This window comes from Zootoca vivipara, chromosome 6 (assembly GCF_963506605.1).
Source record: "Zootoca vivipara chromosome 6, rZooViv1.1, whole genome shotgun sequence".
In the NCBI taxonomy this organism is placed as follows: domain Eukaryota; kingdom Metazoa; phylum Chordata; class Lepidosauria; order Squamata; family Lacertidae; genus Zootoca; species Zootoca vivipara.
In genome coordinates, this window is record NC_083281.1 from 36,736,420 (window position 1) to 36,752,782 (window position 16,363).

Here is a 16,363-nt window from a genome sequence, read left to right on the forward strand (position 1 = left end):
AGCAGCTGAAATTCTGCTTCTTCTCAGTGCCATTTGTTATAAGCTGTGAATGAGTCAACAAGGCCTCCTGTGAACCAAAAAATGTTCTAAACCAGTAATTTATTTTCTTTTTTGAAGGAGAGAGAAAAACCACGAAGAACCCACAAAGATATTGCAGGGCCTGGTGGTGACATCACAGATCAGGTGACTCTGCTCTTCCAGTCAACAAATAATGATTTAGAGTCATCTGCATCTCAGAAAGTAGGGTTGACTTTATAACACTCTTTCAGGCCTCACAGGCAACCACAGAACCACAAGCAGACTGCAATCAACAATTTAGAAGGAGTACCCGGACCTCGACAGGGAGGTTTACCTCCTCCTCGTGTTTTTCCACACCACCCTTGTGTTTTGGATCTGCATAAGGTGAGTTCCATTCATTCATTCATTCATTCAGTATTTCATTCATACATTTTGCTTTCCATACTTCCAAGACATATTGTTTGTTCTTTTTTCTTTTTTGGGGGGTATATGTGTGTATCTATCTCTTTGAAAGCTTAGTTTGCCTTCCCCTCCCCTTTCATCCTAATGACGATCCGGCGCGCATATGCTTCTATTGAGAAACTTGTGGCTGAACATTCCTGTGGTGCTGCTGTGGAATCGGATTCTTGGTTATAAACAGGCACAAAACTTCTTTTGATTTTTTTCCCCTCTTCCCTCCTTTTCACTTTTCTTTTTGCATTTCAGTTTAAACTTTTTATGTTTTTTTTTCTTTTTTCTTTTTTTGTTTCCTAAGGAGTGTAAGCTCGAAGGCAATCTGGGCTGTAGATTTGGGTCATGGCTTCCAACAGCATATTTGATTCCTTTACAACCTATTCTTCAACCTTCTTGCGTGGTGAGTACAAATCTTTCATCCTTTCCTTCGAGGCAGGAAACGCCGTTGTTTGTCACTCAAGGGAGCTTAAACTTACAGCCTCTTTTAATAATCCCGTTGGCACATCTTCAGTTGGATGTTGTTCGCTCTTTGCAAACCGGGTGGTAGAGGGGAAAATCCCCCCCCCTTATGTCTGGATGATGCTTAAGGGGAATCCGTGGCAGGAGGGGATGGTAAACTTTCTCCCTCTTTCTGGGTTGTGCTTTCCCAATTTATTTTTGGTGCCTGGGCTTTGTGGATGTGTGTGTTCCATCAAGGATGCTGTCTTCCCATTCTTCTCGAGTGCCAAGAAAAATGATGAAGTCAGCTGAAGTCTATGGGTTGTATCAAGAGACTTAGTCAGTTGAACTTAGGTGCCGATGAAATAAGTCACCATAACTCATCTCTGCATCTTAATATGGATCTGAACCTATGAACGTGATTTGATTGCAATTTTCTGTTTCGTTGAGTTCATGCTTTTTGCATCTACAAATCTCCCGCCATGGTTTGATTGCATCTAAACTGTTAGACAGACCCTATGAGTGTCTGTTTTTTAATATAATATCTGGGCTTAATATTCAGCTAAGGTAGAGTGGAGGTAGACTGGAGAAGAGCTTTAAAGGCTGGTAAGACTGACTCAGCCTTTCAAGCCATCAGGGGGGTTTAGTTGCTGAGGACACAAAAAACTTGGACCAGCTGAGCAACTGACCATGTTACTTGCTAACAAAAATCCCCGAGGAGGCTTTCCAGCACAAACTCCACTGAGATAGGAATGGGATATACAGGAAAACTTCCTCAGATGTTGGGCCCTCATTCAAGGCACCCATCCCGCTCTTGGCTCTGTAGTCTTTTGATTGTAAACCAGTTTTCTCTGGGGGGTGACCCTAATGGTTTTAAAGGCAGGCTAACGTTTGGGGAAATGTTACATCAGAATATTGTATTTATTAATTTATTTAGTACTAAAGTTTGTAACCCTGCTTTTAAATCAAGTTATCCAAACAACTAACAAGAAATATAGATGCACAGTCAATATAAACAAGGAAAATTTCTGTGCAAGAACTAGCAAGAATTCAACTAAAATAATAGCATCAGTGATGCTAATAGTAAACATGATGATTTACTCATTGTAGACCCACTGAAATTGATTAGCATAACTAAGTTGACCCATTAATTTAATGGTTTACTCTGAGTAAAACTTAGTTGAATATTACTCATTGTCTCCTCTTTCGAAATCTTTCCAAATTCATGTGACAATTTTGTATTCATTGGCTGGCATCCAAAGAGATGCTTTAGGCATCTTCATGGCCCTCTGTGCACACAAAGAATTATTTTAAAAAGATAAAAGTGTGGGAAGAGGGGATAGCACATTCTCCCCTTCCTCCATCTCCAGATCATGTCACAAATTATTCTGAGAATTCCTCTTAATAAGGACCATTGTTGGGGAGAAAAAGAGTGTTCTAGAGCTCTTTTTGGGTTTGTGGAGCATGTTGTCTGGTTTTGTAAATTCTGGCTTATGTCATTTTGTCTCTCTGAGCCAATCCTTCACCCTGGGCATAAAGAATTCTGCTGGGTCAGACCAAATATTGAAACAATGCCACATTTTGTCTCCCTTGGCTGTCTGGTGGTTCCATCTAAGGGCCAACATGGCTACTAGCCATTGATAGCCTTCTCTTCCTCCTTCTCTTTGAATTTGTCTCATCATGCTTTTAAAAGCCGCCTAAAGTAGTGGTCATCACCATGCCTGCTGGTGGTGAGTTCCATTAGTTTTAATCATGTAATTTTCAAAATTTGCTGCTTCTTTTTTTGGCTCCTATTGAAATCAAGGTGAAAAGTTAAGACAGGGGATTGAATTTGCATGAACTTTTGCATCTCTTGCTTTCAGAATTTCCTAGTTCAGAGTTGGCTCATTTCTTCACTCTGCTTGCAAACAACCTTTTAACTTGACCTCAACTTGGGGAGGGGGCGTGTTTTGCAGAATTCATGTTACTGACCTAAAAATATTGTTCTGAGAACTACTTTTGCACCTAAGTTAAGTTCTACTTATGATAACCATTGAGTGCCGTCTCCTTAGGAGGTATTGTGCCCCAGGGTCTTACAGCGTCAGTCTTCTTGCCAAATGAAGGTTTTTCTTCAGCTCACCTTGTGCTTTTATTAAAAAACAACAACACCTTCCTGCAATTTGTTTTCACCTCCACAAAAGACCAATTGTTTCACTCAGAAGGACAACTCATTGTTATCTTTTGATAGTTTAGCTTTGCTGTCCCCTACCCCTTTTTTATTGCTTGTGTGCTTCTCTATTTATTTATCCAGCATCTTCATTTGTCATTTTGTTCCGGTTAGCCCATTTTTTATATTACTCTCATTTTACCATCTAACTTGGCCCCCAGCCCCTTCCACTGATCCCTACCTGACGGCCCCAATATTTTCTCCTGGGACCACAGACCCTCTTGAATCCTTTATCATTATTCATATGAGTAATCCTTAACATGTAGGATTGCATGAACTGCTGATCCAGGCAAGCAATGTGGACAAAAATGTCTATATTAGGGTGAAGTGTGCATATAAGTATATACATTAATGACAATAATGAGCAAAAATGCATTATATCAGGCAAAAGTTATTATCATCATCATCATCATCATCATCACTATTACCTTTTCTTTGTATGTGTATTTAAAATCATGTATGATATATATGGATTTCAATAAAGAAGATAAAAGTGTGTGTGTGTGTGGCAAAAGTAATTTGAAAAACAATATATTGGGCAAATTGCGTGAAAAAAATGTGCATATTAGGATACATTTAAGCTAAAATGTTGAAGAATTTCCATAAGAATTTAAACAACAACACAAAATATGTGGAAATGTGGAGAACGGTATTTACAACTAGAAAAATGGGAAGCAGAGAGAAATCTAAATTGACAGATTCACTGAACCCTACCTATGGCAAGCAAAATTCCCTCTAGACAAATTAAGATGGAGAGTATCTAGAGTCTCACTTTGAAATCACCCGGCTACCCTGTAAAGTTTAAAAAATACATTTTTTAAAGAGGGAGTAGGGGCAAAATATCTGTGTCGATGGCAAAATCCTGGGACTCAGGCTCCCAAGCCACCCACTAAGAACACCTTTATTTTCTGCTCCTTTAACAACTCCGTATCACACAGAAACTTTCCTGTACCTAGAACAGACCCAGCAACATTTTATAAGGACAGGAAGCCTGGCAGATACAGAGGAGGTAACCCCAAAGCAACCATGAAATTGGGTTGACTTGAATCCAGTAAGAACTGCTCAAGTTTAAAGCTGAGAAAGCAGGAGGTTGTTCTTCCCTTATACTCAGTGCGTGCTTGGATATTATTCTCCGAGGAAAAGTACCAGCAAAATATTGTGGAATTTGGCCCCCAGTTTTGCCCTGTTTCCTAGCTGTGTTTGTTGGCTTGTTGTCTGGCTGAACGCATCTTTTTCTTGGAAAAGAGCAAAGTGTAAGAAGAATATTGAGCACATATCTGTGAATCTGTGGGCTTTAGATTTCTTTGGAGAATGCTATCAATTAGTAGAAGTAGTATATGGTTTATCTGGGTTGTAGCCAATGCTAGCTCTACTCAGAGTAGACTGACTGAAAATAATTGGCATGCATAACATGAATCCATTCATTTAAATGCAGCTATTCTGAGTAGAACATAGTTGAATGCCACTTTCTCTCTATCTAGCTATGGATTTTTGCAACATTAAGCCCTCCTTGATCAGGCTGAAATCCCTCAAGTCCAGCATCTCACAACAGCCCTCCTTTGTTCATCTGCAACATCAGGCACTCGGGGGCACAATGCCACTGAAAGTGATGGTTCACTTTAGCAATCCAACATTATTATTATTATTATTATTATTATTATTATTATTATTATTATTATTATTATTTATACCCTGTCCATTTGGCTGAGTTTCCCCAGCCACTCTGGGCGGCTTCCAACAAAATATTAAAATACAATAGTCCTTCAGCTATTAAAAGCTTCCCTAAGCAGGACTGCCTTCAGATGTCTTCTAAAAGTCTGGTAGTTGTTTTTTCCACCACTACCGAGAAGGCCCTCTGCCTGGTTCCCTGTAACTTGGCACAGTGAGGGAACCGCCAGGTGGGCCTCGGTGCTGGACCTCAGTGTCCGGGCTGGACGATGGGGGTAGAGACGCTCCTTCAGGTATACTGCACCGAGGCCGTTTTAGGGCTTTAAAGTTCAGCACCAACACTTTGAATTGTGCTCTTGTCCAACCAAACAACACCATCCACTCACAAGAAAAGGAAGGTATCAGCAAGCTTGGAGAAATCCCAAGGTTTGCAGAAGTACCCGCCCTGAAAAAAAGCCTTTAAGCAGGGAAATGGAATGGGGAAAGAACCCCGTCCACGATTGCCTAATGAGAACCCCAAGCATGCTCAGAAGCCACAGAATGATGGCTGACTGTTGGGAGGAGTAAGGGGGGGAGTGGGAAAACGGGTCAGAATAATTGAATTAAGGAATTCTCTGCTCACATCCTGAGCAGCAAGACTATTGGAAGGCATGGGTCCACACAACATCGTTTTGTTGCAGGTCCTTACCATGGCAGAAAAAGCCATCGAGAGATCATGGATTTAGCTAATTCTAGTGGAAAGTAGGGAGGGGGAAGAAATTTGCTTTTGCATTTTAGTGAGAACCTAGATAATTTGCATATTCTCACTTCTTTGAATGTTACCAAATGGGTGGGGGTTTTTTTGGTTCATCTAAAAAAAAGTGTACAAAAGTACTTCATTGGGGGAAAGTGTGCATAAACATGCATATTATCTGTGAAAATAACACACATGGAATGCGGTATATTAGGGAAGGCTGCTTGCAAAATTGTGCACATCAGGCAAAACTGCATTTTAAAAAGTGTGTTTTAGGAGAAATTTGTACTAAACTGCTGGCAGTTTTTGTGAGGGTTTTGAAAAAAACAACTGCAAAGTGATAAAGAAGTATAGTGAACTGATTGTAGGATTGGAAAAATTAGAAACTGAAATTGACACAGTCGTCCAAGTGAAAAGCAATATACATTTATTTATCGTATTTCTGAGCCACCTCATGCCCCTGCTTTACCTAAATATGTGGCCACCGCTGTATATTAAGGTCAAAAAACCCATCTGTTAATTATATGTTATATGTTACTTGTTTTGACTAAAATTAGAAAGAACTTGTTTTGAAGGCCCCTCAGTTTCAAGTATGAATTCTATCAGGACATTCTCTGCACCATTCATACTTTTATAAGTTTCTATCGTGCCTTGCCTTTGTTAACTTAAAAAAGAACCCATAACCCCAAATACCTTTACTCATAAGAAAGATGCTCTAACCGCTTGATCATTTAATCGCTGCCATTTTTTTAAAAAAAAACTATTTTCAGCTCTGTTGGCTTTTGCAAAAGATACCTGTTTAAAATTATTTTTTACAGCACAAAACATGCTCAGATTTCTTACTCTATTATGCAGATACTGCAGTGGAGAAACTCTGGGTACATTTTATGACGCCCAAAAGAATTTGTTGCTTTGTAAGCATTGTTTATTCATTTATTTCCATTTATTAATAGCTTCTTATGAAACATTTTGGTGCAGTGTAACAATTAATAAATCAACAGTAAAAACATATATTTTTCACACACAAAAAAACCCTCTATAAAAACAACAAATCCAATACAAATCTAGAATGAGGTAAAATCTCCACTTAAAAGACTTCTTGATAAAGGGAAGTATTCAATAGGTGCCAAGAAGAAAATAGAGATGGCACCTGCCTGATAAAGTAATTGGAGCATTAGTAGAATGTAACCACAACTGCATAGTACAAATTTGAATTCAATTGAAATGGCCCTATTTTCAACGATGAATGCATTCCAAATAAATTTAATATATTGGATGCCAAAAAGTTAGGACATCCAATCTGTGTTCTGAGATTCAGAGTCCAAAATGTGGGTTGCTAATTGACCTAAGAAGCTTTGAATCTCAGCCATAATTTTTGAGTATTAGTGGAGATATTTTGGTGTAGAAAGGTCAGAAAAGTGACAGCAAACTACCCACCTTTTTACATCAGTGAGTTTTGATGTAAAGTTTGATCTCAGAATTTAAAGGTTGAAATTGAAACTGTTTCTTCATCTCAACTAATCAGCCATGTTTTTCATTCCGTTAACAATTAGCTTCAACTTTAAAAAGCACAGAAAAACCTATCTGTTGGCATATATACCCAGTCCAGCCCAAAGTTGTTTTGAGTAATTGAAAGTGAGTAAAGCATTGTAGCTAAAACACAGAGCTATGATTTGACTTGGGGAGTCCCCAATTTTAAACTCGCTTCTGCTATGAACATACGAGGTGCCTCTAATGTCACCCAGCTCTCTGCCTCAAATCCATTTTTCAGCCTCAGTCTCCTCACCCCCCAAAACATATAATATGGGTATAATAAAACTAAACTTACCTTACCCTGTTGTAGTAAGGATTTTGTATATGAGGCAGTGAAGTTGTGCTTTGAACCCTTGAAAGCGATCGGGGTGTGTGTTTGTATGTGATTGAGAACCCGTGAAACTTTGTACTTCCTTTGTTTATTTGCTTTATATATTTTTAGCACAGCAAAATCATTTATTGTTTGATTGACTGGGTTGATTATGACTTACTGATATGTAAGCATGCTTTCTTAAGGTTGCATGAACAAGGAATATATAATTACAAATCAAAGATTACCAGTCAACTCATTCTCTCTCTTGTTCCCCAGAACATTTAGCCATTTATTAGTACTATGTATAAAGTCTTTGGCTGCAAAACTGCAGGTTGTTCAGCCAAATCAGTCTTGTAGTCTGCTTCCTTTTTAAGTATACAGCACAGATTACTTTAGCTGTGGTCGTCATCATCCTGTGTAACAGCAAATTCAAGCAGAAGTGATAAAAACACTTTGGGGTTCGTGGTAATAACCTCTTTCAAATTGTATTGATTGCTACTTGAATATACCTTCTCTGTCCTCTTCCTAAAAACAATTGAAATAATATTGTGCTGGAACCCAGAGTGTTTAAAAATCAAATTGTACGATGCCAAGCACATATGAAATACTTTTATAAATATTACATCGTGCTATCTAAATGCTAAGTATTATTATTAATTGAGCTGAAAGATAGTGTTGACTTGGTTTAACTTATCCAGCCATTCTCAGCTGGTAGTATAACTGGGTATACAAACACAGAATCTCAGTATGATGTGTGGGAGTTACACAGCTTTTAGCATGTTACTTGTTTGGGTATAAAATGAGTATTTCACATATGGGGAGTGTGAAGTAGTGAATTTAGGCTGGAACCAGATTATAGATCTTTAGAGCACTTCTGAGGATGGATGTGGGAAGTGTCATCAAAGTGGTCATTGCTTGTGGTACACATAGTGGCCCCCCCTCACCATCACTGTCACTATTCAAAAAAAGACATTTCTGTAGTGCTTCAATGATATATTTGAAGGAAATTAGCACCAAGGTCCACATTGCTACTATTGATGTGGGCACATTTTCATAAGATTGTCACAGGCACCTGATGAACATTGTGTGTGATTGCAAGGTTTAATCAATGAGTTGGTTAGATTGGTTTATTAGAAAAAAATTAAAGACATAGTTTCTGGCTGTTTATTTATTGTATGCTAATCAGATATTGTTAATTGTGTGAATACTTTTGGTTGCTGTTAATTTTCTTCTTCTTTTACTTTATATTTTACATAGTTTATTCTTTCTCATAATAATAATAATAAAAAAAACAAGTGATGACCGGAAACCCCCATTATATTTCATACAAGTGCATAGGAATTTCTCATCTCCACTTTTCTCACAAGAAGGAAAGAAGGCCTCTTTGGAGATGATCCTTGCCATGATGTATGCGTGCAGGATCTAAAAACAAAGAAGGGTGCATCTTCCACAAGAAATACTGTTTTTACTATCTGCCTATGTATGTATGTATTTAATATATTTATATCATGTGACTCACATTGGGACTACTAGATCTCCAAAAATTTAAGCAATGTGTGCTAAAGTCACTTCTGGGGTGCCTCCGGGATTACAGGCCTGAAACTTAAGCTTCATTAGTTTCGTTCGTGGTAGTACCGTCTCTGTGGTGGCCAGAATAGTTCCTCCTGAAATATCCTCATACTGTATGAGGGAGTGACTTAAAATAATAATAATCAAGGCACACATCCCCTAATCCTGAATCCCCTCCTCCAAGATACTCATTATAAGTATGAGTATAAGCAGTACTTTTTTATGGGGGCACGCAGGGGTATACATACCCCTAAACATTTTGTGAATCTTCGTGCTTTTGTTCATTTACAAAAGGTACAGTATTTTAGGTACAGTATTTTTTAAATATATATATATTTAGATTGTATTTGCTTTTATCTCAGAAGTGTTTGCCACCCTGGGCTCCTTTTGAGAGGAAGGCTGGAATATGACATTTATTTACACCCAACCACCCCACCCACACTTGTTTGGCATTTGAGCATAGGGTAGTCATGCACACATTGCCCAAAAAGTAAATGTATTGCCAAAAAGAGGACAAGAAAGGACACAGGGTTGCAAAAAATGGCATATGCTAATGAATATGTGCAAATTTACAGATAATTATTATAATTTAGTTGGACGCACATCTCATTTGTGACTCATATGTGTGCCTGCCTGGCTCAGTCTGCTGTTCAGGTGGTAACGTGTTTCAAGGCCCCTGCTGATGTCTCTTCTTATGGGGCTATTTTTGAATTGAACTTGGACTGGGAAGCCTTAGAACAGAAGCTTGTCCTCTTCAAGTAGAGAGTTGTGCTCTGTAACACAGGGCAACCTGACCACCAATGGGCATTAAAGATTTGGCTGTTGATGTTGCCATTAATTGAATATATATGGTTTTAACTATGAATCCATTTGAGAAGGTTGTCTGCCACAGAAAGAGGGGTATCAAAAATACCTAAATCAAATAAATTAACATAAAAATCTACCCCACCACCTGTGCTATAAGGAGTGGTTGGGGGGCACTCTTGTGCTTCTTCCACACCCCTGCTGTATATCACACTTATTCAGTTGCACGTTCTTCCCTTGCCATGCTGGAACACAACTATTTATCTCACTTGGGATTAGATGTATTTATTTACTTACATTTTAAACAAAAACGGAATAAGATGCTGCTTTAGCACAGGAACTATGCCTGAAGCCGTTTATAAGAATAAAGAGCAATAAACAATTCATGAAAATTATAGGATTGACAAATATATTACTGCCCCCACCCCCAGCATTGTGAAGTGCAAAATTGCAGTGGAGTCTGGTTAGTAATACATGTGGTAGAGCGTCGTATCATCCCCTGCAAGATGGTGGCACTATAAATATAGCCTTTGTACTCCGTGCTGCTAATTAAAGGCAGACGTATGGCAAGCAAATAAGAGGAGGAAAATAAAAAACATTTGTACAGTTCTTTTTAATCTATATTTTCCCTCCACAAGCAAGATGAATAAATGCTGGGTTTTAACTAGGATCATTCATTTAAAAAAGGGGGGGGATAGAAATAGCACATCTTGAACTCAATTTCCATATGAATAGGAACTCATAAAGCAATAAACATCTTTGTTTCAGACATAATTTTATTAAGGGAAGAGGGGGAAAAAGATTATGGTAAAAACTGGAACGGGGCCAAATTGCAAAACATTTGTTGAATATTAAGGCAAGAGATCCTTGTTTCTTTGAAAGGTTACATGTATCCATTGGACGCAGAACACATAGCTGGAAGTCTGTGGATGCTGTGAAACATTTGTGTACTTTCACTGGAATCCCAAATTGCTTCTAATTTCATTTAACTTTTGCTTGAATTTCATTATTGAAGGACGGTAATACTTCCCCCTTTTCTGGTTCATGCTGGGGAGTTGTTATTTGCTCATTCAATCTATATCCTTCCCTCTCAGCCTTCAGGGCTCAAATGGCTAAGAACGTGTTTAAAAATCATAAGATTCTATTTAAACTTAAGGCAGAAATTAAATGAATAAAAGTGGGGCAAAGGCTGCATAGTCACAGTACCCCCCCCCTTCAGGGGAAAAAAGCCACAGAAGCAGCAGTAATACATGGTTATCATAATCCCTCAAAAGCTGCAAAAAGGGGGCATGTCTTAACCTGACACCCAAATGATATTAATATCAGTGTCTGGTGGGCCTCATTGAGGAGAGCCTTCCTTGGATGGGGAGCCAAAACTTCCCACCCTCCAAACTTCTCTCAGAGGGGGCACTTGGATGACAAATGCAGTGTCCAGGTATGTTCAAGTTGACAGTGTCATTCCATAAGATATTGGGTACTAGAATCATAGAATCATTGAATTGTTGGAAGGGATCTCAAGGGTCATCTAGTCCAACCCCCTGCAGTGCAGGAATCTCAGCTATGAGATTCCTCATAGTTGGCCATCCAACCTCTTCTTTAAAACCTCCAGTGAAGGAGGGACCTGAGCCATATAGGGATTTGTAGGTTAAAACCAGCACCCCGATTGTGTTCAGGAGCATATAGGTAGCTGTGCCAGTGCAAAAATTCCCTCCAATTTGAAATCCACCTAATACCTAATCTACTAACTTTTGAGTGCTGAGCAAATGTTTTTACATTTCTATCGATGGCTTGTTTTCACTTATTGTTTGTTAGGGTCTGTGGATCTCTGGTAGGGATGAAGGAGAAACTTGATTCAGTTTGCATTTAATGGCAAAACTAACTAATTTACACTTTGCAAAAAACACACAAACCAAAACATAGCCAACTTTTGAAATTTCAGTTTCTCTTCTTTCTTTCTTTTTTGAATTTTAGTGCAAGTTTTCCCCAGAATAGCTCATTTTTATTGTAATTTTTACCAATAAATGAATTTTTATGCACACTTTAGTATGTGCATCTTTTGGCCATTACTTGGTTAGAGAACTACATTGCAAAATTTGGAGAAGTGCAACTTTTGTAGGATAGCTGTGTTTAGGTTTGAAATTGTTGTGTGAATTAAGGAGGTTCACCTTTAAATGTGAACTGAATCCATTTTTTTCTCCTTTAAGAACACCCGGACTCCTCCGTCCCTTCTTGTCATAGTCTCTTGGCTGTTGACTGGCCCTTCTTGCTTCCCCATGGCACCAAGTGTTCCATACTTCCTACAGCGCCTGCTGTTCCTCAGTAGCAGGAAAACACGGAGGATGAGATGGAAACATGGAAAGTGCCCTTATGATGAGTCAGAGCACCGATGCATCTAATTCAGTATTGTCAACACTAATTGGCAACAATTCTCTAGGGTTTAAGATAAGAACCTGGAGTTGCTGAGCAGCCTTCAATCAAAGCATGTGTTCTAACTATGAGCCACAGGTTTTTCCCCATGCCCCAAATACGGTGTCAAACCTGGTTGGAGAATCAGGTAGGTAGCCGTGTTGGTCTGACGCAGTCGAAATAAAAAATAAAAACTAAGTTGGTCTCTAAGGTGCTACTGAATTTTTTTTTAATTTTTTTTTATTTATTTCGACTGGTTGGATATATCTGCTTCCTGTTCTCTTCAGCAACCTGTGTGCCAGATCCAGTTTTTGTTGGGTTGTAATAATGACCAGGCCCTTGGATTTTTGCACCCCAGCTTTGAAAAAAGTCCACCCCCTCATTTTGTTACCAACGCAGAAGAGGGACCACCTGGAAAGGGAGATACAAAAATGGTTTCAGATCCTAGTAGCAGCTTGCCAGGTCCTGGAGGATGTTTTGAGAAGCAAATCCCTCCCACCCCACCAAATGCCGACCTCAGTAATTTTTAAAGTATTGGCATGGAATCTAATAATCGCTTGTTGATTCTAGCTCTAAACTACTCCTAAATCGTCCAGGCTGCAAGACCACCCTATGTGACCAAAACCACCACCATGGAGTGAAAAGGTGCAGAAATGTACCAGTTCCTGTGATCACTCAATGTTCCCCACAGTCCTGGACGATTTCCTTGCCTCAGTAGGAACATTCCCCCACCCCACCCGCCCCCCATCTTGATATGTCTTGTAAACAACCACCGCTCTGTGTCAGAGACTGTCGGCTGCTGCTGTAAGAACGGGGGGGGGGGGGGGGAGAGAGAGAGAGAAAGACCTCCCTTTAACTGCCTTGTTACCCTAATTGAAATGCTAAGGTTATGCCCCTGGGGATCGCAACGCAAGAGGCAAAGGAAAACAACGGCCCACCAGTATGATCTTACAGGCAGAGATCAAATGGCTAACCACAGATTTCATCCACATCCACTTCCACGGTGACCTCTTCAGCGAGGAAACAGTTGAGATTTTCTGGCGTTTGTCCACTGAGCTTGTTCCACACACCCGTGCCACACACCAAAATAATAATCAGAAAGCTTACAAGTGTGTCCCTTCACACAGAAAGCCCCAAACACAGAGTGCATTGCTGCATATAAAATGGTGGAAGTAGTTGTGGAGGCTAGCATAACTTGTGACCTCCCAAACCAAATGAAACTCACCAACCATATATGGTAGCCCACTAGGGGTTTCCTGTTTTTTGCTGCTTACCCAGAATTGAAAAAGGAAAAAGGAAAAGGAAAGAGGGGAGGGGAGGTCATCAAATACTTGGCTTACTGTGTCCAAATTTGTTCAGCCTTGGTGAGATCCTTTTAAAGCTAAAAAGCAGGGCTTTCATCTGGTTAAAGAAATATTAGTTGATTAAATCTGCGTGCTTTTGCAAATGAGGTGGGGAAAAATTATTATTCTAAAGCAGCAATAGGGAACCTGTGGTCCTCTAGATGTTGTCTACAGCTCATAGAATTGTAGCGTTTGGAAGGGATCCCAAGGGTCATCTAGTCCAAGCTCCTGCAATGCAGGAATCTCAATTAAAGTATCAATGATTGATGGCCATCCAACCTCTGCTTAAAAACCTCCAAGATAGGTGAGTCCACAAACAGCTCTTGCTGTCAGAAAGTTCTTCCTGATGTTTAGCTGAAATCTCCTTTATTGTAACTTGAATCTATTGGCCCGGGTCCTACCCCTCCTAACTTGGGGTCATCTGCAAATTTGATGAGCATCTCCTCAATTCCTTCACTCACGTTATTTATAAATATGTTGAACAACAATAGGCCCAGGACAGAGCCCTGCAGCACCCTATTTGTCACTTTTCCCCAGGATGATGAGGAACCATTAGTGAACAACACTCTTTGGGTTTGCTCAGTCAACAAGCTACAAATCAAGCTTAACAGCTACCTTGTACAGCCTACATGTTACCAGTTTCTCCACAAGAATATCATGGGGGATTTTCCCCACCATCTCGGACCATTGGCCAACCTAGCTGGGAGTTGTGGGTCCAACAACATCTGTATGGCCACAGGTTCCCCATCTCTCTTCTAAAGAGAAAAAGCAAAATTATATTTAGAATCATAGAATTGTAGAGTTGGAAAGGACCCAAGGGTCATCTAGTCCAACCCCCTGCAGTGCAGGAATTTGGATAAGCATCATCTTAGAAGAGGCCCTCCACATTCTTTCACAAATGGGATGGAATGCCTCTTCAGATAGTGCTTTCCATTTACAATTGTTTTTTAAAATGTTCCCATCTTAATTTTTTAATTAGGTACATATTTTATTTTTAATTTTTTAAATTTATTTTTTCTAAAATAATAATAATTTATTTTTAAATCAGGTGCACCTTTTAAACTGATTAACATGTATTTAATTGATCAAACTAAGCAATTAACAATTCTGCTGTTTTTAAAACTGCCAATTTTTTCACACACCCCTCTCACCAATGTCTATGTCTTTGTTATTTATTATTGTAATTGTTGTTGTTTAGTCGTTTAGTCGTGTCCGACTCTTCGTGAGCCCATGGACCATAGCACGCCAGGCACTCCTGTCTTCCACTGCCTCCCGCAGTTTGGTCAAACTCATGTTCGTAGCTTCGAGAACACTGTCCAACCATCTCGCCCTCTGTCGTCCCCTTCTCCTTGTGCCCTCCATCTTTCCCAACATCAGGGTCTTTTCCAGGGAGTCTTCTCTTCTCATGAGGTGGCCAAAGTATTGGAGCCTCAGCTTCAGGATCTGTCCTTCCAGTGAGCACTCAGGGCTGATTTCCTTAAGAATGGATAGGTTTGATCTTCTAGCAGTCCATGGGACTCTCAAGAGTCTCCTCCAGCACCATAATTCAAAAGCATCAATTCTTCGGTGATCAGCCTTCTTTATGGTCCAGCTCTCACTTCCATACATCACTACTGGGAAAACCATAGCTTTAACTAGACGGACCTTTGTCGGCAAGGTGATGTCTCTGCTTTTTAAGATGCTTTTTTAAAGGTTACTGTGATTACTGTTATTAAATGCTGAGTCCATAGTGGGGTACACATTTAAATACAAACAGATGTAAGTCCAGAGCCCTTGGACTGATGGATCCATGTTTTTGCAAGGAAATTAGTCATGCTATTAGTTAACAGCTCCGGAATTTATTAGTACAAATCGCAGAGCAAATTTCATAAGACAATGCTGCTTTAGGGTAGGTACACATATACCCCCGCTGCCACCATTTAAAAAAGAAATTGGTGTGATTTTTTTTTCATCACCCTCCTGCAGCCTTGCCTCTACATCCTGTGCTGCACATGTAATCTGAATGTCAGAAGATTCAGGGTGGACGAAACAAAGTACTGTATAATTAAACTATGGAATTGGCTCCCACAAGATGTAGCAATGCCCACCAACTTGGACGGCTTTGAAAGAGGATTAGACAGATTTATGGAGGGTAAGGCGACTAGCCATAATGGCTATGTTCTGCCTCCACTGTTGAAGGTAGAATGCCTCTGAATGCCATTTGCTGAACATCACAAGCAAGGAAAGGGACCGTGGCACTGCTTATGGGCTTCTCATAGGCATCTGGTTGGCTTCTGTGAGAACAGGATGCTAGACTAGCTGTGCCTTTGGTGTGATCCAATGGGGTTCTTCTTCTATGTTCTATGTTCTTCACCCCGATGTGAAGTCACATTCCCTCCATCCATGCCAGTAGGCTGAATACTAGAGAAGTAAGTTTCATTCACCCTAAAGAGGTATGTTTTACATGCTCGGAAACATACTTTACTACTGTCAGTGTCATATCTCACCCTTGTTGCCTAGGTTTTCAGTTCTCAACGGCGCAGTTTTTTCTTTTGACTTCTTGTGGAATGCACATTTATCTGCACATCATTCTCTCAAATGACTAAGTTGGTGGGTTTGGCTGCCTGTTTGGAAGTGAAACATGGCCACCCAAAAGTAGCAGTTCCTGCGTTTTGCGTACTTCCTAGGTACTATAGAAATATAGAGTTTTGTATTTTGAAAGGCAAACGAATGCTTTCTTTTTTTAAAAAGCAAAATGGCCCGACAAAGGCAGCGTCCAAAACTTAAGGAAAGTTAACAGCAGTTGAGCCTATAGAGATCAGAAGTACAAAAATAACTCACCCAGTTGCATGGGAGAGGAGTCGCCCCGTTTCTTTTCAGTCCCTATTTTATTTTCTACC

The 16,363-nt window shown here is 39.7% G+C and overlaps 1 protein-coding gene across 1 annotated transcript in view; it reads left to right on the plus strand.

The window, feature by feature from the left end:
* Positions 1-280: 280 nt before the first annotated feature.
* Positions 281-16,363, plus strand: part of RUNX3 (RUNX family transcription factor 3) — a 129,125-nt gene continuing 113,042 nt past the window's right edge. The window contains exons 1-2 of the mRNA XM_060275800.1: positions 281-402; positions 773-871. Coding sequence (XP_060131783.1) covers positions 814-871 — 58 coding nt within the window. The 5' untranslated portion in view covers positions 281-402; positions 773-813. The remainder of the gene's footprint in view (positions 403-772; positions 872-16,363) is intronic.